A 24,054-nucleotide genomic window follows, 5' to 3' on the forward strand; every position below is an offset into this window, starting at 1 on the left:
AGGCTGCAGTGAGCCGTGGTCAAGTCACTGCACTCCATCCTGGCTGACAGAGTAACACTCTGTCTCTAAAAAAAAAAAAAAAAAAAAAAAAAAAAGATTTTTTTCCAGGGAATAATAAAGGAAGCTAATATTTATGGAGCATCTACTGTGTGCCAGATACTTTGCATACGTTATCCCATTTAATGCTCTTATCCCTGCAGGGAAAGTATTACATTTGTTTATCACTTGCAGAACTAAGTGATATTTACCACAGAGTAGTCAAATATTTTTAAGCCCAAAATCAAGTGGTATCATTTTTCTGCTGAGAATGTTTCAGTGGTTTCCTTTGCACTTGGGATAAAACTTAAATCCCTCACCCAACCCTTGCTCCAGCCCTCCCCTTTCCTTCTCCCACATGGTGCTTTGGCCATACAGCTCTTGTGGTTGATCTGAACTGACTGAGCTTTTTACCCTTTTGCTTTTGCTGTTCTCTCAGCCTGGGAACCCCCTGGTTACCTCTTGGCTTGCTTGGCGTGGTGGCTTACACCTGTAATCCCAGCACTCTGGGATGCCAAGGTAGACGGATCACCTGAGGTCGGGAGTGTGAGACCAGCAAGTCACCTCTTGCCAGAGACCATCTTTGTCCATTCAGTCTGAAGTTCTTTCTCCTCTCATTTCCCCATCATTCTGTTATGCTACCTTGTTTTATTTTCTTCATTGTGTTTATTGATACTTAAAATGATCTCTTTTCTGTTGCTATTTGACTCTCCCACTAGAAAGTAAGCATTGTGGGTTGGGTGCTGTGGCTCACACCTGTAATCCCAGCACTCTGGGGGGCAGAGGCAGGCAGATCGCCTGAAGTCAGGAGTTCGAGACCAACCTGGCCAACATGATGAAACCCCGTCTCTACAAAAAAATACAAAAAATAGCTGGGTGTGGTGGCTCGTGCCTGTAATCCCAGCTACTTGGGAGGCTGAGACATGAGACTCGCTTGAACCTGGAAGGCAGAGGCTGCAGTGAGCTGAGATCACACCACAGCACTCCAGCCTGGGAGACATAGTGAGACTATGTCTCTCAAAAAAAAAAAAAAAAAAAAGTAAGCATTGTGAGGGCAGATACCTTATCTGTTTTGTTCATTGCTGGATGTAGTTAGTATATAGCAGTGTCTGATGGATGGATAGATGGAGGAATGAATGAATGAGACTTGACAAATTCAGCTCACTTGTTCAACGCCCTGCAGCTCTACGGGATGAAGCTATACTCCAGAGTCCTGCTACATTGGCTGCAGGGCCAGCTGCTGGGATCTGAGCGTTGTCAGATAAGCAGTCTATCAGAGAACAGACTGATCTTTTTGGCCTGCCACCAGCACAGGGGTTCATCCACAGCTCTGTGGAACCAGCACAGAGAAGTTGCTTGTTCCTCCAAAATGCAACCCACAAAATTTGGCTAAGTTTAAAAACAAGAATAGTAATGATCTGCACTTCCTTTTCTTCATTGCAGAAAGAGACATCGGGAAGATTCTGATGTGGAAATGGTGGAAGATGATTCCCGAAAGGAAATGACTGCAGCTTGTACCCCCCGGAGAAGGATCATTAACCTCACCAGTGTTTTGAGTCTCCAGGAAGAAATTAATGAGCGGGGACATGAGGGTACGTAAACGCTGCGGCCTGCCTGGGATGCATAGGGCCTCAACTGCCAAGGTTCTGGAAATGGAGAAAGCAGTCATGTTGTCAGAGTGGCCACTACAGTTTTGCTGGGCAAGCTCCTCTTCCTTTACTAACCCACAATAGCATCAGCTTAAAGACAATTTTTGATTGGGAGAAAAGGGAGAAAAATAATCTCTGTTTATTTTAATTAGCCTTAATTGGTATTCTTGTTAAACCATAGGAGTCAGAGTAAATCAGTCATTTGACCAATTTTCAGTTTGTTTCTGTCTTAGCTGAAAGCAATGTAATGGTCAGCAAAATTCTTATCTTGTGTACTGAATGGCATGTCCTGTTGCTGAAAGTGCACAGGCTTGGGAGGTAGCCATGAGCTAAAATTCTGGCACTACCACGTCTCTTTTGTGACCTTAGACTCCTGACCTAACCTTTCTTTGCCTCAGTTCTTTCTTACCTATAAAATGAAATTAATTTTACCCTTAAAGATCATTGTGCTGTTTAGAGATAAAATGTAAATAATAACACTTGTTACAGAGTAAGGAGCTGACACTTATATTCTGAAGACAAAGTAGTAAATCATTATCATCTTTGTCAGAAATAGGTTTTGAGAATACCTGAGTATAGAACTATCTTGATCCCTGTTACTTCAAAACTAAAATAATGGTTTTAGGAATTAAAAGGTGAGGCTAGTCACCTCCAAGGGATGAACTGACTCAGGGATTGAGGTGTGTAACAGTGAACTGGCCCAAGCAACAATCCTAACCCCACTTTATGAGTGAGACAGTAATGGTCTAAGTGTAGACATCATTGTCTAGGGCTCCAGTAGGCAGCTCTGTACTTGAGAACTTAGCAGTGACCCTTCTATTTTTCATCTATTATACTTTTTTTTTTTGGACACTGGGTCTCACTCTGTCACCCAGGCTGCAGTGAATTTTTTGTTTTTGTTTTTTTTGGTAGAGATGGGGTTTTGCCATGTTTCCCAGGCTGGTCTTGAACTCCTAGGCTCAAGTGATCCTCACCTCTGTCTTCCAAAGTGCTGGGATTACAGGTGTGAGGCAGTACACCTGGCCTATTACACATTTCTTAATTAAGGTAGTCAAATTTCAAAACTGTTACAAAGTGTATCTTAAAATATGACAATCTGGTTTAATTTTTAAAAGAAATGAGTAGCCAAGGAGCAATTCTGTGCCTTTCCCACTAGTCCCTAACCTTTTAAAATAACTGCTTCTTGGCCGGGTGCAGTGGCTCACGCCTGCAATCCCAGCACTTTGGGAGGCCAAGGTAGGCAGATCACGAGTCGAAACCATCCTGGCTAACACGGTGAAACCCCATCTCTACTAAAAATACAAAAAATTAGCCAGGCGGGGTGGTGGGTGCCTATAGTCCCAGATACTCGGGAGGCTGAGGCAGGAGAATGGCATAAACCCGGGAGGCGGAGCTTGCAGTGAGCCAAGATCGTGCCACTGCACTCCAGCATGGGCGACAGAGTGAGACTCTGTCTCAAAAGAAAAACAAAAAACAAAACAAAACAAAACCATCTGCTTTTGATTCAGTGGCTTCTTTAATTTTTTCAGTCTCAGTCACCACTTGTCTAAGCAAATTCAGGAAAGCTTCAACTTGCCTTTCTACATTTGTTCCCTTTTCTTAGCATTTTGGGCCTTTGTTTACATGTGGGAAAAGACCCACAGGTCGTCTCTCCCTTTGGGCAGGATACAAACTTCCTGTGACTGAGGTTTTGCTAGCTGTAGAAGTGGCTGCCAATTGGCTTCTGGTTTTTATTTCCATGATTTGCTCCAGTTGCTCTTCCCTTCCATCATTGTTAGCTTTTAAGCTAGGAACTTTTAAAATGCTTTTAAAAGGTGAGCTGTTACTTGATGCATTTAGCAGTCTTCCTCACAGTGGTTTTGATGGACAGATTCCCTCAGTTTGGAAATTATGAGTTTTCTTTAAGGGTTTGTCTCCCTCGTGTATAGCAGGCTGTTGAAAGTTACAATGTCAATAACTTTCTGAATAGTATCAAACTGTTTTCAGTGCAGTGTATTAACAAAGCTAACCTGCCTCAAGTTTGGTCAGCTTTGGAGTCTTCTGAGGCTAAAATGATAAATCTAAATGATTTAAAATTGTATATTCCTACACAGTATCTCACTTAATTATAGAATAGTCTTGTGAGGGAGGCAGAGCAGATGCCATTTTCTCTATTTTAAAGATGAGGAAAATGGAAGGGAAAATGGAGAGGACAGACCAATTGCAACATCTCCACAATCAAAAACAGGCCCAGGTTCCTGCCTTGTTGGTGGTGGGTTGCTACTGGCAGTGGCCTTCATGCAGGAAGGCTAGATGCATAACCAGGTCAACAGCCCTTGCAGGACAAGCATGCCATGTAATTCTGATTCCATCGACTGGGGCTGGTGTTTTCAAACATGCTGGTGTAGGTCTTACAGACGGAGTCGCCTGTGCTGTGGGGAATGGAATGTGCTCTTGCTTTGGAGCCAGAACTCCTCTGAAGCTCCCACCACCTACACCATTCAGAGACCAGACAGAAATTTGTTCAACATTTTGGGCATGATTTTCTTGCTTTGTAAAATGTGCTACACTGCAGCCTTTACTGGGCTGTGGTGATGAACACTTAAGATACTGTGTGTGTGCTTTATAATCTGTAAGGCACTGTTCAAGGAGAGGGACCTCTGCCATGAGCCCCTACCCGCTGGTGTCTGGTTGACACCCAAAGTCCCAGCCTGGGAGAAGCTGATTCTCTTTGAGTTGAATGCTGTATAGGGATTTGACTGAGGCTCAGATTTGACGAGGAAGACCACTAGCCTTAATAGACCAACAGGCTGACTACTCCCTGATGAAGTTCCCCAGGTCATGAAAGAAGTAAGAGATACATTCCTTGTCACAGCTTTCTTAGTTGCACCTGACCTGTATGATTATTTGAGCAGTGTGTTGTCTGTGCAGGGATCATGTTTGTGGAGCTCACTGCCTCGTCCTTGGTGCTGAGCAGAGTACCTGGCATGTATACTCAGTAGATATTTGCTAAGGGAGCAAGTCAGTGATTGAGAGGAGCAGCCTGGGAGGTAAAGCCCTAGAATCTTTATTTTAAAGGGATGTCAAAGTTGAACGTTCAGTTAGACAGTTCTCTTGAGTTTAGGGATTTACCCATCCATGGTGGACACATTTTGAGTTAACAAGTGAGGTTAATTTTGACAGGTTCCAGTATCCAGGCAAGCATTCTATGGAATAAGGCTCATCTCAGGGATTAGTAATGGCTGAATTTACTTACTGCTAGTCCCATAATTTTGATTGTTAATTAATGGGGTTAAGAAATGTCATAAGCTATTTGCTACCATTTAGAGTGAAAATACCCTTAATGTTTTTTGCCTCCAGATATCCACACTTAATTTCATTTTCTTGCTCTTTGGTGAACAGTCCTGGGTCTGAATGTATATATTCATGGTTTGTCACTAGGTGACAGGTTTTTTTGGTACAAGAAATCAGTTCGGCGAACATTTGTCAAGTAACTTCTCTGTAAAAAATGTACTGTGCCAAGCTCAGAAGTAGGAAGTGAAATGGATCAACTATGACCCCTGCTTTAAAGAATACCGTGGTGTTATCTGGGAATTGTTTAGGTAGAATGAAAGAAATCCTCTAATAGAGATATGAGGCCAGTTCAGCAGAAAGCCAGGGTGAGATCTTCTGAGAGGGATGGAAGGGTGTCTTGATTATCTCTGGTAACAGCAAAGGTACTGGCATACAGTGGCCATTGGAAGACAGCCAGCAAGGGATGGGGGCATTTACCCTTGCAAGTGAGCATTAGGAACTAGAGGACTGGTCGCCCTTTCTTCAGGTTTGGTTTCCCTTGCTGCTTCTCAGAAAAAGATGCTGAGACTCAAGGCCTCAGTTATGAACTCAGATATGTGGTTTGGCTTTGAAGTACAGATGGATTTTGTCCGATTTTGGCAGGGAAATGCCTGCAGACCAGCACTATGGGGATATTTAGGTTAGGGACGAAATGAAAGTTGTTTTAAGTCCTGATAAGAGGCTGTGAAGAGGTACAAGAAGCCTCACAATGCCCAATGAAGAAAAGCCCTGTGCTTGATGCTGCTGCCTCCCTTCCCCGTCTTGCTGGCAGGGCTGCGCTTCAGTAGGTCTGGATGCGTCAGAGCAGTCCATGAACATTCTGTGTGGAAAATCTCTGACTGTTTTGGTGGATTACACTGCTCTCCCTTTCCTCCAGTGCCTCATTATTCAGGATTATTTGATGTTCTCCAGCTTTTAAAATAATCATTTTCCGCCTACGCAGAACATCCTGTAGAGACATCGAGTTTCCAGTGGGAACAGAGAGGAATACTTTAAAAATGAAGAAAATAAACCTCTTTTTATGGAGTGAGGGATAGTATTGCAGAACTTCTATAATAGTATAATTCACTTGTGGTGCCAAAGCTTAAAAAGAAAAGTATAGTAAAAACATAATGTATAGGCTTATTGCTGTGCTATGACCCATGCTGTTTTCTCCAACCTCTCTTGTCCCCACTCTTCCTTTTTGCTGGTGATATTTTTATTTATTTCATGAAAACAAAGAGACATATACACACACATAGATATATGCACAAGTATATATATATGTGCATAACACACACATACATATACATTGGTAAATTTAAAAATCATATTTATAAAATATATGTAGCGTCTACAGAAAAACATGAACACTTGTGACAATAGCACCTGCCTAAGAAATGGGACATCACCATCACCTTTGAGGCTCTTATGTGCTGCTCCCCTGTGCCATTCCCTTCCCTTCTTCTTTAGAGGTGATTACTATTCTAAATTTTGGGATTATTATTTCCTTTTTTTATTATAGTTTTTTTATTACAGTTTTATTACCTACATTTGTAGTCCTAAAAATTTGTTTAGTTTTGCAAGCTTTAGATTTTATAAAAGTAGAATTACACTGTAAGTTTAGTTTTTCTGCAATTTACATGTGGCTATACATATATTCCTAAGATTCATCCATCTTGTTACATATAGCTCTGGTTTACCTTTTCTGTATAATACAGATTCTGCTTCATGAATTTACAGTTCATTCACTCTTCTGTTGAAGGACAGTTGGAGGACTCATATGGTCTCAGTCCCTGTGTCCCCACATGCCACCTTGCTTCCCAGCCTCATATGAGTTGATTGGTGGCCTAGCATACTGGATGAGAAGCTCTAGGTCATATATTTAAGAGAGTTATTGCTGGGTCATAAAACTGACAGATTATTTTCCAGAGGGGTCATATTCATTTATATTATCACCAATAATTATACTGTCAGATTTTTACCAGTTTGATGATTGTGAAACAATATCTGATGGTAGTTTTTATTTGCATTTTCTTGGTTGCAATAAAGTTAAATGTATTTCAGCCAGTCGCATTGGCTCATGCCTATAATCCCAGCACTTTAGGGGGCTGAGGTGGGTGGATCACTTGAGGCCAGGAGTTCAAGACCAGCCCAGCCACATGGCAAAACCCCATCTCTACTAAAAATATAAAAATTAGCTGGGTATGGTGTCACATGCCTGTAATCCCAGCTACTTGGGAGGCTGAGGCATAAGAATCACTTGAACCCAGGAGGTAGGTGGTGTTGTGAGCCGAGATTGTACCACTGCACTCCAGCCTGGGCAACAGAGCAATAAATAAATAAATAAATAATCAATAAATAAATTAAGTATATTTCATCAGCTGTTAAGTGTGTGTTCAAGTTTTTTACCCAATATTTGATGGGCTCTTTTTTTTGTCTTTCCTAAGTAATTTTTGGAGTTTTTGATATATTCTAGATAGTAGTGAGTTACATGAAAATATCTTCCCCTAGTTTAAGGATCCCCTAGTAACGTTTTAAAATGAATACTTGTTTTAGGAACAGAAATTCTTAGATTTAATGTAGGCAGATTTTATCAATTGTTCTTTACAGATTGGCTTTTTAGCTTAAGAAATCCATCCTAACTTTGCGATAATTAAAGATATGCTCTTAGATTGTTTCCTAAAAGACTCATACTTAAGCCTCTAGCCCACCTGGAGTTGATTTTCACAGATACTACATTTTTTACTAGTTGTAGATTGGCCCCTTTGTAGAGCAAGTCTATTAGGTGCCATTTTTATGGCAGCCTGTGCTCACTTTGTGTCTCTGTCACATTTTGGTAATTCTCACAATATTTCCAACTTTTTCATTATTACTATATCTGTTATGGTGATCTGTGATCACTGATCTTTGGCATTACTATTGTAATTGTTTGGGGCACCATTAAGCTCACTGTCTTATGTGGACATAAACCATGCCCACATAAGACAGTGAGCTTAATTAATTAATGTGTGTGTTCAGACCCCTCCACTGACTGGGTGTTCCCATGTCTTCCTCACTCTCCTCAGGCCTCCTTATTCCTTGAGATGCAATAATATTGAAACTAGGCAAATCAATAACCCCAAAGTGTCCACAAGTGTTTAAGTGAAAGGATGAGGCCGGGTGCAGTGGCTCACGCCTGTAATCCCAGCACTTTGGGAGGCTAATGCGGGTGGATCACCTGAGGTCAAGAGTTCGATACCAGCCTGGCCAACATGGTGAAACCCCGTCTCTACTAAAAATACAAAAATTAGCTAGGCCTGGTGATGGTCACCTGTAGTCCTAGCTATTCAGGAGGCTGAGGTATGAGAATCACCTGAACCCAGGAGGCGGAGGTTGCAGTGAGTCGAGATCATGCCATTGCACTCCAGCCTGGGCAACAGAGTGAGACTACGTCTCAAAACCAAAAACCAAAACAAAACAAACAAAAAAACTGAAAGCAAGAACTTAATGAGAAAGGCATATTAAAAGCCAGTATAGGTTGAAAGCTAGGCCTCTTGTGCAAGTTAGCCAAGTTATACATGAATGATAAAGCGAAACAGCTTTATTGCTGTAATAAAGTTTTGGTGGTCTGGATAGAAGATCAAGTCAGTCACAGCATTCCCTTAAGCCAAAGCCTAATCCAGGGTAAGGCCCTAACTTGCTTCAATTCTTTGAAGACTGAGAGGGGTGAGGAAGCTGCAGAAGAAAACTTGAAAGCCAACAGAGACTGATGAGGTTTAAGGAAAGAAGCCACAAGTGCTGAGGTAGACACTATAGCAAGTTATCCAGAAGATCTAATTGATGAAGGTGTCTTACATTAAACAACAGATTTTCTATGTAGACAAAACAATCTTCTATTAGAAGGTGCCCTCTATGACTTACATAGTTAAAGAGGAAAAGTCACTGCCTGGCTTCAAAGCTTCAAAAGACAGGTTGACTCTCTTATAGGTACTAATGCATCTGGTGACTTTAAGTTGAAGCCAGTGCTCACTTGCCATTCCAGAAATCCCAGGGCCCTAAAGAATTATGCTAACTCTACTCTGCCTGTGCTCTATAAATGGAACAACAAAGCCTAGATGACAGCACATCTTTTAGAGCATGATTTACTGAGTATTTTAAGCCCATTGTTGAGACCTACTGCTCAGAAAAAAAGATTCCTTTCAAAATATTACTGCTCATTAACAAGGTACCTGGTCACCCAAGATCTCTAATGGAGATATATAAGGAGATGAACACTGACATAGCATCCATTCTGCAATCCATGGATCAAGGAGTGATACTGACTTTCAAGTCTTATTTAAGAAACACATTTCATAGGGCTCTAGCTGCCATAGATAGTGATTCTTCTGGTGGATCTATGCCAAGTAAATTGAAAACCTCTGGAAAGAATTCATCATTTTAGATGCCCTGAAAAACATTCGAGATTCCTGGGAGGAAGTCAAAATATCAACATTAACAGGAGTTTGGAAGAAATTGCATCCAACCCTCATGGATAACTTTGAGGGGTTCTAGACTTCATTGGAGGAAGTAGCTGCAGATGTCGTGGAAATCACAAGAAAATTAGAAGTGGAGCTTGAAGATATGACTGAATTGCTGCAATCCCATGATAAAATTTGAGCAGATGAGGAGTTGCTTCTTATGGATGAGCATAGAAAGTAGTTTCTTGAGAGAGAACTTAATTCTGGTGAAGATGCTGTTAATATTGTTGAAATGGCAACAAAGGATTTAGAATATTATATAAACTTAATTGGTAAAGCAGCAGCAGGGTTTGAGAGGATTGACACTGGTTTTGGAAGAATTTCTACTGTGAGTAAAATGCTATGAAACAACATGACAAACTACAGAGAAATCTTTCATGAAACGAGAAATGAGTTGATGCAGCAAACTTCACTGTTGTCTTATTTCAAGAAATTGCAACAGCTTCCTCAGCCTTCAGCAATTACCACCCTGATCAGTCAACAGCCATCATCAGGGCTAGATCCTCCACCATCAAAAAGATAACAATTCGCCAACAGCTCAGATGACTATTAGCATTTTTTAGCAAAAACCTTTTTAATTTTATTTATTTAATTTATTGGAGACAGAGATTCACTCTGTCGCCCAGGCTCACTGCAACCTCCACCTCCCAGGTTCAAGTGATTCTTGTGCCTCACCCTCTCAGGTAGCTGGGATTATAGGCATGTGCCACCACACCTGGCTAATTTTGGTATTTTTAGTAGAGACAGGTGTTTACTATGTTGGCCAGGCTCGTCTCGAACTCCTGATCTCTGGTGATCCGCCTGCCTCGGGCTTCCAAAGTGCTGATATTATTGGCATGAGTCACTGTGCCCGGCCAGCAAAAAACTGTTTTTAAATTAAGCTGCGTACATTGATTTTAGACATAATACTGTTGTACACTTAATAGATTACAATGTGGTGTAAACATAAGTTTATATGCACTGAAAAACAAAAAATTTCACATGACTTGCTATATTGTGATATTGATTTTATTGCTGTAGTCTGGAACTGAACCTGCAATATCTCAGAGGTATGCCTGTATCTACTTGTTCTGTGATACTTGTTATTGTCAGTTTGTTTGGATTTGCCACATATTATCTGATCATAATTCTTTCCTGTAGCTGTTTTATGGTCTGCCTGAACCTTTAGTGGGGCCTTTGGTGGCTTAGTCCTTTCACGCCTAAGACAATAGAAGTTCTAAAAACTGGGAAGTCCAAGATCAAGGCCCCAGCAGATTTAGTGTCTAGTGAGGGCCCGCTTCGTCATGCATGGCGCTGTCTAGCTGTATCCTTACATGGTGGAAGGGGATAGCTAGCTCTCCGGAGTTTCTTTCATAAGGGCTAATCCCGCTAATCCCAACAGTGAGGGAAGACCTAATCACCTCCCAGAGGCCCCACCTCCTAATAGTGTCACCTTGGGGGTTAGGATTTAACCTGTGGATTTTGTGGGCACACAGACATTCAAATAATAGCCATGGCAAACTTTTTTTGCTTTGTCTAATTCACTCTTATTTTGAAAAGTATTTGTGTTGGGTTTAAAACTCCAGATTGGCAATTATTTTTTCTTAGTGCATTGAAGGTAATAGTGTATCATTTTCTGATTTCTACTCTTGCTCTTGAAAATTCAGCTATCGGTCTTAAAATTTGTTACCTGTTGAAAATTCAGCTACCGGTCTTATATTTTATTTACTTAGTGGGTAATCTCTCTTCTTTCTGAGTACCTTTAAGATCTCCTTTTAAAAATACCACGTAGTAACCTTGTGTGTCACGTGTGGATTTTGTTGGGCTTGCTAGCTGAGACTTGACAGTTTTCATCACTTCGGGGATATTCTCAGGTATTTTGTCTTCGAAGTCTTCAGATACTGTCCTCTTCCTGCCCTCTCTCCGACTCCTTCTGGAACATGAGTTATGTATTTATTATCTCCCATGTACATAAGTTATCTTTACATATTTTCAGTTTCTTTATCTTTCTGTGTTACATTCTGGATAATTTTGTTGATCTACCATCCAGTTAATTACCTTGTTAACTTTGTCAAATCTGTTTTTAAGTTTATCTTGATTTTTCTTTTCAATTATTGTATTTTTCATTTTTAAAAACTTTATGTGCTTATTTGGAAATCTTGATCCCAGGAGATAGTGGATAGTGTCCTGCTGTTTACTCATGGTTTTAATACTTCTTGAGCATGCTGAACATACTTATTTTATGTTATTTGCTGATCTTTCCAATTCCTGAAACCTTTACAGGTCTCATTCTGTGGATTCTTCCGGATTCTAATTCATGGGGCTTTTTTTGTAATTTTGTAACTGTTAATTCCTCATACTTTATCTGTGGGGAATTACTTGAAGCCTGGGTTGACAATGAAATTCTGCAGAGAGAATTTGCATTTGATTCTACTAGGAAACTGGAGGAACAGTCAGCCCCGATTATCAGTTTAAATTAAAATCTCCGCTTAAGGTTTTCAGGTACCTGCTTAGCATGAATCCTGACTGGAAAAGCATATGAGGACCAGTTTATGATTACAGATTCACAGGGTGTCATTTTTTCTTCCAACACCAATGCTAGAGGTGGCGATTTTGCTTACTGCCCTTGGAGGGGCAGGGAAGTGGGCATGGGCATAGTAGTATGGTTTTCCTTTTCACTGGGGGTGCAGCCTTTGGAGTCTCAGCTTCATGTGTTGGGAAAGTGGCCTCCTAGTAGACTCTCCATTTCAAACCATTCCATGCTTTTGTCCTCCTTTTGCCACCTTCAGAGCCTGTGAAAACTAATGTTTGTGATTCCTGAGGTTTCTCAAATGTCTTTGGATAAAGTTGACTTCAGAGATCTTGTTACCTGAGTTCCTACTTTGTCTTAGATTTTGATCCTTGGGTGTCTTTAATCTTTTAGCAATTCCTTGTTGTGTGTTAAAAGATTAGTTCTATTTTATTCCTCATTTGTGTTTGTTTTCACCAGGAGGCTCAATTCAGGCTTCTTTGCTTACTTGGTGTCTCTAGCTCTGGTGCTTGGTGCTTTGGGCAATGAAGTGGGGTTGGTAGGATTCCATTACTTACCTGTTTTTTGGTTTTATTTTTTGTTTTGCAGTTCTCCGGGAGATGTTGCATAACCACTCCTTCGTGGGCTGTGTGAATCCTCAGTGGGCCTTGGCACAGCATCAGACCAAGTTATACCTTCTCAATACCACCAAGCTTAGGTAAATCAGTGAGTGTGTGAACAAGCAGAGCCACTAGAACAATGGTCCAGGGAGCACAGGCACAAAAGCTAAGAAGAGCAGCATGAGGTAGTTGGGAGGGCACAGGCTTTGGAGTCAGACAGATGTGGTTTCAAATCCAAGTTCGACCATTTCCCATTTATTTGACTGTAGACAAGTTACTTTCCTAAACTATGTCTCAGATTTCTCATCTGTAAGTTGTGGTATTACTAGTTAATGTGCAGGAGTTTTGTTTGTTTGTTTGTGAGGGTAAGAAATAACCCAAGAAGCCTAGTCCTTGGTAGTTGCTCAGCACCCTGTAAATGTTGTGAACCAGGTGGTGAGGGTTTGGTGCTGCTAGAGAATTCTCTGTATGCAACAGAGTATTGTAGGTGATGCAAGAGAAAGAAGACCTGATGCCTTCTTTCCTCCCAGCTTTGAGAATGGAGCAAAGGCCTACTCCAGCCACCAAGCAAGCCAGTGGGCTTGATCAGCACAGGAAAGGTGACCCCATCAGTTTCATTTGACTGTTGCATGGCTGGCAACGTTTCTATTGATTGTTTCCAGGGACCTTGGTGGATGAGCTCCTGTTGAGTCTAGAATCTGTATTAAATCTGTTCTCAAATAGGTAATGCATATGGGAGGATGCTGCCACCTTGCATATACTAGACATCACCTACCTACTGTGAGACTCTCCCTCTAAGCCCTGCTGTGGGCTCAGAGTACTTATTGGCCCTGTCAGTGGGGCAGCCACTATACATTGCATGGAGTTGGTACATGAGATAGAAACCTATTTGCCATCCCTTGAAACTGCCCCAGTCCAGAAGCTTCCTGTTAGCACATGTACCTCCTTGTATGTATTCAGAACTCATTCCTCCTAGGCTCGGAAACCCATTTAGTGCAACTCTGTTCAAGTTCCATTGTCTGCTTTGAGAATGCTTGGGCTTGTATAGTGAGCTGTCACTTTTCAATTTGTTAGGAATTCTACTCCCCTTGCTTTTTCTTTTCCAGCATGTCTAAGGGAATGACCTCCAAGGCCCCAAATCACAGTTGCATTCATGTTCTTTCATCTCACAGATACAAATTCAGGCCAGTCCCAGATTTGCAGAATGTGAATTGGTTTTCCAGTAAGGGGGTAGAAAAACACAGGGAGAGAACTGGGTTCAGAGTTCAATATCTGGATTCAAGTCCTTCCTTTAGCACTTTACTAACTGACATAGAATAACTCAGCTACTCAATAGGTGCCTCAGTTTCCCCACCAAAATGCAGACATAGCAGGTGCTTTGTCTGCTTTGATGAGAAGAAGTCTTTAAGCAAGTCTGTGGGGTTCAATGTGTTTTAAGAACTATAAAGTACCATATAAATGTGGATTTATTCCCATTGTGTTTTTGGAAGTAATTCAATATAGTGTGTACTTCATAGCTGCTTTTGGACTATTGCCAGCCAGTGTATCATCCTAAACTACATGTCAGCATAGTATAATCCTGCCTTAGGTCTATTTTTGATTATTTAGGAAGACTCCCTGCCCTCCCTGTACATTTCATATAATTTTTAATAAGTTGTAAAAAAAAAAAGTGATTTATAGGATTCTTTGTAAGTGGGGGAAAGGTAAGCAGACAAAAAACTTTTTAAATTTTACTGCAGAGTGTTAGAAACCAGTGTATAGCACCAGACAGGTAGGGACAGAACATGAGTGGTAGCAAGCCAGACTTGGTTTTAGTGCTCTAACCTATCTGTTAGAGGCTGGCCACTCAAAGCCCTGGTTGAAGATGTTGGGAATCCCAGCTCTTTGGAGGGGTAAGAGATTTTGTTAGACTGTTAAGCAGATTCCACAGCCAGGCAGAACTATTTCTGTCTCATCCATGTTTCAGGGATTACTTCTCCCATTTTGTCCCAACTGCTTGTATCTCAAGCATGAATTCAGCTATTCCTTAAACTCACTTCATTTTTATTTTCAGTGAAGAACTGTTCTACCAGATACTCATTTATGATTTTGCCAATTTTGGTGTTCTGAGGTTATCGGTAAGTTTAGATCCTTTTTACTTCTGAAATTTCAACTGATCATTTCTGAAAATAGTAGCTCTCCACTAATATCTTATTTGTAGTATATTAAATTTTTCTAAAAATTCTTAGGATAGTTGCTGTATTGTATGATTTGCATATGGAGGTGTCTATAAGAAGTTTTATATTTTTTAGCAAAATAGTCATTTGGTAGCCAACTTAAACAAATGTTTATTAGTACAGAAGTTAATAAATATCTACTGATACTCAGCCGGGTGCAGTGGCTGATGCCTGTAATCCTAGCACTTTGGGAGGCCGAGGCGGGCAGATCATTTGAGGTTAGGAGTTCAAGACCAGCCTGACCAATATGATGAAATCCTGTCTCTACTAAATTACAAATATTAGCATGGTGGTGGGCACCTGTAATCCCAGCTACTCAGGAGGCTAAGGCAGAAGAATAGTTTGAACCCAGGAGGCAGAGGTTGCAGTGAGCTGAGATCGCACCACTGCACTCCAGCCTGGGCAACAGAACGAGATTCCCTCAAAAAAATAAGTATCTACTGACACTTAATACTTGGAAAGGGACAAAAATAAACATTGTCTAAAGCCATGGTCCAAATGCAACCCCTACCAACAATTTTAGTCCATTTCTTCCAAGACTTTTTTTTTTCCTATGCTTTTTGTGAAAACTGTCAAAAACTTTTTCAATGCCGAATTTTAGTTCTGAGTTAAAAATCATACTACCTGTTTATATGGTTTCATATCTTCTTTTTTCATGTGATATACTCTATAAAAAAGCCTGCTGAGATTTTGATAGGGATTATGTTGAATCTAGATCAATTTAGGGTGAAAAACTTTTGTTAGATAAATCCCTTAGTATTTCACATTTTTAAATGCTAAATGGTGTTTTTCAAAAATTTTTTCTTTTCTTTTTTGAGACAGAGTCTTGCTCTGTCGCCCAGGTTGGAGTGCAGTGGCAAAATCTTGGCTCATTGCAACCTCCACCCTCTGGGTTCAAGTGATTCTCAAACTGCCTCAGCCTCCCAAATAGCTGGGATTACAGACATCTGCCACCATGCCTGGCTAATTTTTAAAATTATTTTTAGTAGAGATGGGGTTTCACCATGTTGGCCAGGCTGGTCTTGAACTCCTGACCTCAGGTGATCTGCCCACCTTGGCTTCCCAAAGTGCTGGGATTACAGGTGTGAGCCACTGCGCCTATCCCCAAATTTTTTTTTTTTTTTTTTTTTAAGAGACAGGGGTCTCACTCTTGCCTAGGCTGGAGTGCAGTGGCGTGATCATAGGTCACTGAAGCTTTGAACTCCTAGGCTCAAGTAGCTAGGAATACAGGTGTGTACCACCACACCTGGCTAATTTAAAAAAAATTTTTTTTTCATAGAAACGGGAGTCTTGTGTTACCAAGGCTAATCTCAAACTCATGGCCTCAAGTGATCCTTTTGTCTCAGCCTCCCAGAGTGCTAGGACTATAGGCATGAGTTACTTCACCCAGCCAAAAAACTTCGATTTCCTATTGTTTATTTGCTAGTATATAGAAATACTTATAGTTTTGTACGTTGATGCTGTATCTTGCAACCTTGTTCAACTCACTTATTCTAATAGATTTTTTGTAGATTCTATCAGATTTTCTATATATGAACATGTCTTCTGAGAATAAAGAAACTTTTACTTCTTCCTATGCAATCTGAATGCCTTTTATTTCTTTTCTTTTCTTTCTTTTTTTTTTTTTTAAGATGGAGTTTTGCTCGTCGTCCTGGCTGGAGTGCAATGGCTGGATCTCGGCTCACTGCAACCTCCACCTCCCGGGTTCAGGTGATTCTCCTGCCTCAGCCTCCTGAGTAGCTGGGATTACAGGCGTCCACCACCACGCCCAGCTAATTTTTTTTGTATTTTTAGTAGAGACGGGGTTTCACCATGTGGCCGGGCTGGTCTTGAAGTCCTGACCTCAAGTAATCTGCCCGTCTCGGCCTCCCAAGGTGCTGGGATTACAGGCATGAACTACTGCGCCCAGCTGCCTTTTCTTTCTCTTGTCTGACTGCACTGACTAGAGTCTCCAATACAAGGTTGAATAGAAGTGGTAATAATGGGCTGGGCATGGTGGCTTATGCCTCTAATCCTAGCACTTTGGGAGGCTGTGGTGGGCAGGTTACTTGAGGCCAGGAGTTTGAGTTCAGCCTGGCCAACATGGTGAAACTCTGTCTCTACTAAAAATACAAAATACAGTTGGGCATGGCAGTCCACGTCTGTAATCCCAGCCACTTGGGTGGCTGAGGCATGAGAAATGCTTGAACACAAGAGGCAGAGGTTGCAGTGAGCTGAGAATGCACCACTACACTCCAGCCTGGGCAACACAGCGAGACCCTGTCTCAAAAAAAAAAAAAAAAAAAAAGATAGGAAAAACGAAGTGGTAAGACTGGAAATCCTTCTCTTGTTCCTGATCTTAGGGGGAAAGTCTTTTACCATTAAGTATGCTGTTAGCCATAGATAGGTTTTTTGTAGATGCCCATTATGAGGTTGAGAAACTTTCCTCTGTTCCTTATTTGCTAGAGACTTTATTTAGGATTGGATATTGAATTTTTTTCAAATGCTTTTTTTTTTTTGCATCTACTGAGATAATCATAAGATTTTTCTTTTATAGTTTGTTAATATAGTGAATTACATTGATTAATTTTCGTATGTTAAACCAATCTTTGCATTCCTGGGATGAACCCTGCTTGGTTATAATATACAATCCTTTTTATATATTATGGGATTTGATTTGCTAAAATTTTTATTGTAATTATTTTATCTGTGCTCATGAATGTTACTAGTTTATAGTTTTCTTTTAGTCTTTGGTTTTGGTATCAGGGTAATGCTGGCCTCATAGAATGAGTTGGTAAGTATACCACACCCAGCTAATTTTTGTATTTTTAGTAGAGATGTTTCCTCCATGTTGGCCAGGCTGGTCTCGAACTCCTGACCTCAGGTGATCCACCCGCCTCAGCCTCCCAAAGTGCTGGGATTACAGGTGTGAGCCACTGCGGCCAGCCTGTTTCATATTTCTTAGGGTAGAAGCTGAGGTCGCGGATTTGAGACCTACCTTCTTTTCTAATACAGGTGTTAAGTGCTACAAATTTCTCTTAAGCACTGCTTTAACAGCATCCCACAAATTTTGATAGTTTGTTTTCATTTTCATTCAGTTCAAAATACCTTCTAATTTCCCTTTCGATTTCTTCGACCCACAGGTTATTTAGAACCGTGTTATTTAGTTTCCAATTTCTTGAGGATTTTTTAAAAAATATGTTACTGATTTCTAATTTATTTCCATCTTGGTCAAAGAACATACTTGCCTTTTTTTTTTACACTTACTGAAACTTTTTTTATGGCCCAGAATATGGTCTGTGTTGGTAAATGTTCCATATGTATTTGAAAAGAATTGGTATTCTGATCTTGTTGAGTCGAATGTTCTAAGTATATCAAGTTGATAGTGATGCCCAAATCTCCTATGTCTTTCCTGATTTTCTGCCTGTTCTATTATTGAGAAAGGGGTATTGAAACTTCCAACTATAATTATGATTTGTCTGTTCTCTTTGCAGTTCTCTTAGTTTTTGCCTTCATTTACATACACACACACACACACACACACACACACACACATATATATATATAATTTTTTTTTTTTCTGAGATGGAGTCTCACTCTGTCACCCAGGCTGGAGTGCAGTGGCACAATCTTGGCTCACTGCAAGCTCCGCCTCCCGGGTTCACACCATTTTTCTGCCTCAGCCTCCTGAATAGCTGGGACTACAGGTGCCTGCCACTACGCCCGGCTAATTTTTTGTGTTTTTAGTAGAGACAGGGTTTCACCGTGTTAGCCAGGATGGTCTCAATCTGACCTCGTGATCCACCTGCCTTGGCTTCCCAAAGTGCTAGGATTACAAGCATGAGCCACCGCACCCAGCCTGTATATTTTAAAGCTCTGTTACTGGGTAGGGTACATAAACATTTAGGATTGTTAAATCCTTTTGATAATGGACTCTTCTATTATGAAAAAATAATGTCTTGTGGGTTTATAACATATGTAAAAGTATGAGTAACAACGTAACAACATCAGAAGGGGAGAAATGGAAGATAACCTAGGCATCTTATTTTTAAGCATAGTTTTCCCTTTGTTTCTGCATTAGATGATTGACCTGAAATGTCATTCAATTTAACTTACTCTCCATCCTCACCCCCGCACTTTAGTTATGAGGCAGTAGAAAGAAATGATCTGCCTCGTGGTTTTCTAGAAATATGAAAGTTGAGTCCTTAAGGCTACACAGAAGGAAAATACCTCCCCAGGACTTCACCCTTCCCATCCGTTCAGCAGGCTTTTCGTCTGTCGTATCTTCTCTGTTGAAATGGCCATTGACGAAGAGGAGGAAAGGGGTTTTGTTGTGGATTGTTCGGGCACTTCCTTTGGGGTATATAGGGGATGAGTGTTACATTTGTGGTTTCTCACCTGCTATTCTGATAGTGGATTTGTGGGAATTCAGGCTTCATTTGGATACCCCGTTAAAGCTTGCTCCTTCATGTTCTTGTTTCTTCCTAGGAGCCAGCACCACTCTTTGGCCTCGCCATGCTTGCCTTAGATAGTCCAGAGAGTGGCTGGACAGAGGAAGATGGTCCCAAAGAAGGACTTGCTGAATACATTGTTGAGTTTCTGAAGAAGAAGGCCGAGATGCTTGCAGACTATTTCTCTTTGGAAATTGATGAGGTATGACAGCCATTCTTATACTTCTGTTGTATTCTTCAAATAAAATTTCCAGCCAGGCACAGTGGCTCATGCCTGTAATCCCAGCACTTTGGGAGGCTGAGGTGGGCAGATGACTTGGGGTTAGGAGTTCAAGACCAGCTGGCCAACATGGTGAAACCCCGTCTCTACTAAAAAAATAGAAAAATTAGCCAGGCGTGGTGGCATCCAAGCTGCTTGGGAGGCTGAGGCAGGAGAATCACTTAAACCCAGGAGGCAGAAGTTGCAGTGAGCCAGGATTGCACCACTGCACTCCAGCCTAGGTGACAGAGCAAGACTGCGTCTCAAAAAAAAAAAAGTTCCAAGATCAGGACTAGGCCTTCCCTCAGAAGCAGCAAGTGACATATGTGACATCCTCTCCATTCCCTATTTGCATTTCTAGGTTACATAACTGTACTATTATCTATTCATGCCTACTTCTGTTCCCAGGGTGAAGGACCCAGACATGGAGAGTCGAATCCCTGCAGGCCATTGTAAATGAGATTATGCCATTTGCTCCCATTTCTTCTTACCCCTTGATCTCTGGGGCTCTCCATCTTGATGTGTTCTTTGGATCATGAACAGATCCAAAGAAAAGGTTGTTCTGCTGTGCTGTGTGTCAGGATGAAAAACTCTTTAAGTGTGTAGGTCTGCCCCCAGTGCCCAGCCCAATCAAGTAACATGGTCGCCCAGAGTGGCAGAGAGGAGGACAAGGCCTGGGAAAGCACTGGAGAAATGGGATTTGTTTAAACTATGACAGCGTTATTTCTTGTTCCCTTGTCCTGTCTTTTTCCTGCAAGCAGGAAGGGAACCTGATTGGATTACCCCTTCTGATTGACAACTATGTGCCCCCTTTGGAGGGACTGCCTATCTTCATTCTTCGACTAGCCACTGAGGTCAGTGATCAAGCAGATACTAAGCATTTCGGTACGTGCATGTGTGCTGGAGGGAAAGGGCACATGACCACCCTTTGATATGGAATGATAAAGATGATAAGGATGGGACAGCTGAAGGCCTGCTCTCATCCTAATATTCATCCCCAGCAATATTCAGCAGTCTCATTTATAGTTTTAATGCCTAAAATGTCATATTTAGTTTTTTAGCTTTAAGTAGTCTGTGATCTCCATTTAGAATGAAAATGTTTAAATTCATACCTATTTTGAGGTATTGAATTCTTTGGACCAGGTGAATTGGGACGAAGAAAAGGAATGTTTTGAAAGCCTCAGTAAAGAATGTGCTATGTTCTACTCCATCCGGAAGCAGTACATATCTGAGGAGTCGACCCTCTCAGGCCAGCAGGTACAGTGGTGATGCACATTGGCACCCAAGGACTAGGACAGGCCCTCATACAATCTTTAGGAAATGAAACTTGCCCATCTCTAAAATTTTGGGATTTCTTTGTACCCAACAAGGTTCAAACACAATAGTCAGCTTTTATTCATGAGTTTTACTTCCATCTGCTGATGTAGAACATACCTCCAGAGTGACCTCAGAAATTGTCAAATGTGAAAGCACAAGCCATCACAGTGAGAAATAGGAGGTTGAGTTAGATTGTCTAAGGCTGGAGAGTCCATATACTCCCACTGTTGGCTCTGAAGTGTGTAGCCAGTCTTCAGATTCTGGGTCAGTCGCCCCTGTATCTCTCAGCTTTTTGCCTTGCTCTGTATCCAGCCACTGCCCTGCCAGGAAAACAAGGCTCTATAACTCCTCTTACAGGTCAACTTGACACAAAAAGGGTGCCTGGATTCCTAATGTTTCATTGTCACTTTTCCCAGTCAGATGATAATGCTTTTAAAATCAACATATATTTGGAGGGAGGTTGGAGGGGAGAGTTGAAATATTCTAAGAATCAAAGGGTAGCCCACTTTAATCAGAGTATGACCCCTGATTGGCCACAGTCATCTCCTAAGCAGTGTGAGCCAGTTTCAGATGAGGAGGCTGAAGGCCGCTCGGGCATGCTCAAGGATTCCAAGTCTGTAGGTGGGAGGGCAGAGATTTAGTCCTGTTGGCCAAAGCCTCTAGGGAGTTTCTCACTCCAGTGGAGAAGGCAACACACTTACCAAACTCTGTGGAAACTATCTCATTTGATGTGTGGAAACTATCTCATTTGATTGGAAATGTTACCTCAGGCAAAGGAAGGACAGTTGAGAAAGAACATTTTCTTACAAATGAGACAGCTAAGGCTTACAAGAAGGAGAGGAATAATGAGGCAAAGTAATCCTCATTAATATTTTCATTCCTCCCCTGGGGATTAGAACTATTTTCAGACCCGATTTTAATGGTAAGTTAGGTACTTCCTACGGTTGCCATCCAAATATCAGTCAGGATCAGACATGATGTTAGCTCCTGCTACAATAAAACCATTTTCTCCCTGAATGAAAACAAAGGTTCCACAGGAGACAGTCCCACAGAGCAGTGGCTTCTTTTCCCCCCTTAAAAACCTCATGTTGGCTGGACACAGTGGCTCACACCTATAATCCCAGCATTTTAGGAGGCTGAGGTGGGAAGATGGCTTAAACCCTGGAGTTTGAGGCTGTATTGAGCTATGATCACGCCACTGCCCTCCAGCCTGGGTGACAGAGCAAGACCTTGTCTCTAAATAAATAAACAACAACAAAAAAATCCTCTTGTGTTCAGGCCTGTGGTATCCCTGAGAGGCTGGTGCACAAGATCCACTTCAAAAGCCCTAGATAACACCAAGTCTTTCCAGGCTCAGTGCACATCCCATCAGCCAGGATACCAGTATATGTTGGGATGCAAACAGGGAGGCTTATGACATCTAATGTGTTTTCCAGAGTGAAGTGCCTGGCTCCATTCCAAACTCCTGGAAGTGGACTGTGGAACACATTGTTTATAAAGCCTTGCGCTCACACATTCTGCCTCCTAAACATTTCACAGAAGATGGAAATATCCTGCAACTTGCTAACCTGCCTGATCTATACAAAGTCTTTGAGAGGTGTTAAATATGGTCATTTATGCACTATGGGATGTGTTGTTCTTTCTCTGTATTCCAATACAAAGTGTTGTATCAAAGTGTGGTATACAAAGTGTACCAACGTAAGTGTTGGTAGCACTTAAGACTAACACTTGCCTTCTAGCTGGTAGCATTCCTTTATATATGGTGGATTAATTATAAATAAATAGTCAGATGTATCCTAACATAATTTCTTATTTAATTTTATTATTTATATATTGTGTCAGTTCAGAGGCCAAAAAGAACATGTCGCAGGCTCTGACGGTGCTGACCATGGAGAAGGCTGGATTTGATCATCTAGTGTCTTCAGTAACCAAAGCTAATTATTAAGGAAAAAAACTTGAAGAAAGAAGATAGTCCTTACTTCATCTATAATGAGTTTTTGGTTTTTGGGGTTTTTTCTTTTTTTTTTTTTTTTGAGACTGAGTCTTGCTCTGTTGCCCAGGCTAGAGTGCGGTGGCATGATCTTGGCTCACTGCAACCTCCGCTTCCCAGATTCAAGCAATTCTCCTGCCTCAGCTTCCCAAGTAGCTGGGATTACAGGCACCTGCCACCACGCCCGGCTAATTTCACTATGCTGGCCAAGCTGGTCTCGAACTCCTGACCTCAGGTGATCCTCCTGCCTTGGCCTCCCAAAGTGCTGAGATTACAGGCATGAGCCACCACGGCCGGCAAAAGTATGAATTTTTAAGTTAGCCCACTTTGTTAATGACTATGAGTACTAATAGCTTAAGATAAAGAAGTTTCTAGGTAATCTTTTTTGAAGGATGATGTAAAAATATAAACTTAAACTGTGAGTGACAAAATAAGCTTCCTTAATAAATATTAGCCTACATTTAGAGAAATGGAGCATTCAGCTCGGGAAGGAAGAATGTCTATGGTTTTAAGGTAAAATCCAGATTCCAAGACTCAGTGAAGAAAGTTCAGTGATAAAGAACAGACTACTCTCATCTTATGAAGAAATGGAGCAATTTCACTTGGAAAGACTAGGATGACAGAATGTTACACACGTATTTATTGTGCCACAAAATAGGCAAGGTCAGTTTTGAACAGTAAGAACTCCACAAAGTAGACCAGGACATCTCAGAAGTGAGGTTCCATGAGCCCAGGTGGGGCACAGGCTGAGTGACCTTTAGTGGAGAGGAATAGGGGGTTTTCTGAGCTTCAAGAGCTGGGCCACACAGTATGTTGGTTCTAGCTGGGATGGAGTTCTAGAATAAACCTGCACTTTAGAACACCTTTCCACCCACCCCCAACCACACAACTTGCTACTGAAAATGTATAGGCTGAGGCACAATGGCTCATGCCTATAATCCCAATACTTTGGGAGGCTGAGGCAGGCAGATCACTTGTGGTCAGGAGTTCAAGACCAGCCTGGGCAACATGGTGAAACCCTATCTCTAATAAAAATACAAAAATTAGCAGGGTGTGGTGGTGGGCACCTGTAATCCCACCTACTTGGGAGGCTGAGGCAGGAGAATCAAGCTTGAACCCGGAAGGCAGAGGTTGCAGTGAGCCAAGATCATGCCACTACACTCCAGCAGGGGTGACAGCACGAGACTGTCTCTCAAAAAAAAAAAAAAAGAGGCCAGGCACAGTGGCCCACGCCTGTAATCCCAGCACTTTGGGAGGTC

At 41.5% G+C, this 24,054-nt stretch overlaps 1 protein-coding gene across 7 annotated transcripts in view; it reads left to right on the plus strand.

The window, feature by feature from the left end:
- Positions 1 to 22,610, plus strand: part of MLH1 (mutL homolog 1) — a 54,397-nt gene extending 31,787 nt beyond the window's left edge. For 6 of the 7 annotated variants that reach the window (XM_011981916.1, XM_011981921.1, XM_011981922.1 and 3 more), the window contains 7 exons: positions 1,480 to 1,628; positions 12,573 to 12,681; positions 14,637 to 14,700; positions 19,267 to 19,431; positions 20,250 to 20,342; positions 20,632 to 20,745; positions 22,242 to 22,610. In XM_011981916.1, the coding sequence (XP_011837306.1) occupies positions 1,480 to 1,628; positions 12,573 to 12,681; positions 14,637 to 14,700; positions 19,267 to 19,431; positions 20,250 to 20,342; positions 20,632 to 20,745; positions 22,242 to 22,409 (862 nt within the window). In that variant the 3' untranslated portion in view covers positions 22,410 to 22,610. The remainder of the gene's footprint in view (positions 1 to 1,479; positions 1,629 to 12,572; positions 12,682 to 14,636; positions 14,701 to 19,266; positions 19,432 to 20,249; positions 20,343 to 20,631; positions 20,746 to 22,241) is intronic. The other variant, XM_011981917.1, reaches the window with a different exon arrangement.
- Positions 22,611 to 24,054: the final 1,444 nt, after the last annotated feature.

The sequence above is a fragment of the Mandrillus leucophaeus genome, unplaced genomic scaffold, assembly GCF_000951045.1.
Source record: "Mandrillus leucophaeus isolate KB7577 unplaced genomic scaffold, Mleu.le_1.0 Scaffold231, whole genome shotgun sequence".
In the NCBI taxonomy this organism is placed as follows: Eukaryota; Metazoa; Chordata; class Mammalia; order Primates; family Cercopithecidae; genus Mandrillus; species Mandrillus leucophaeus.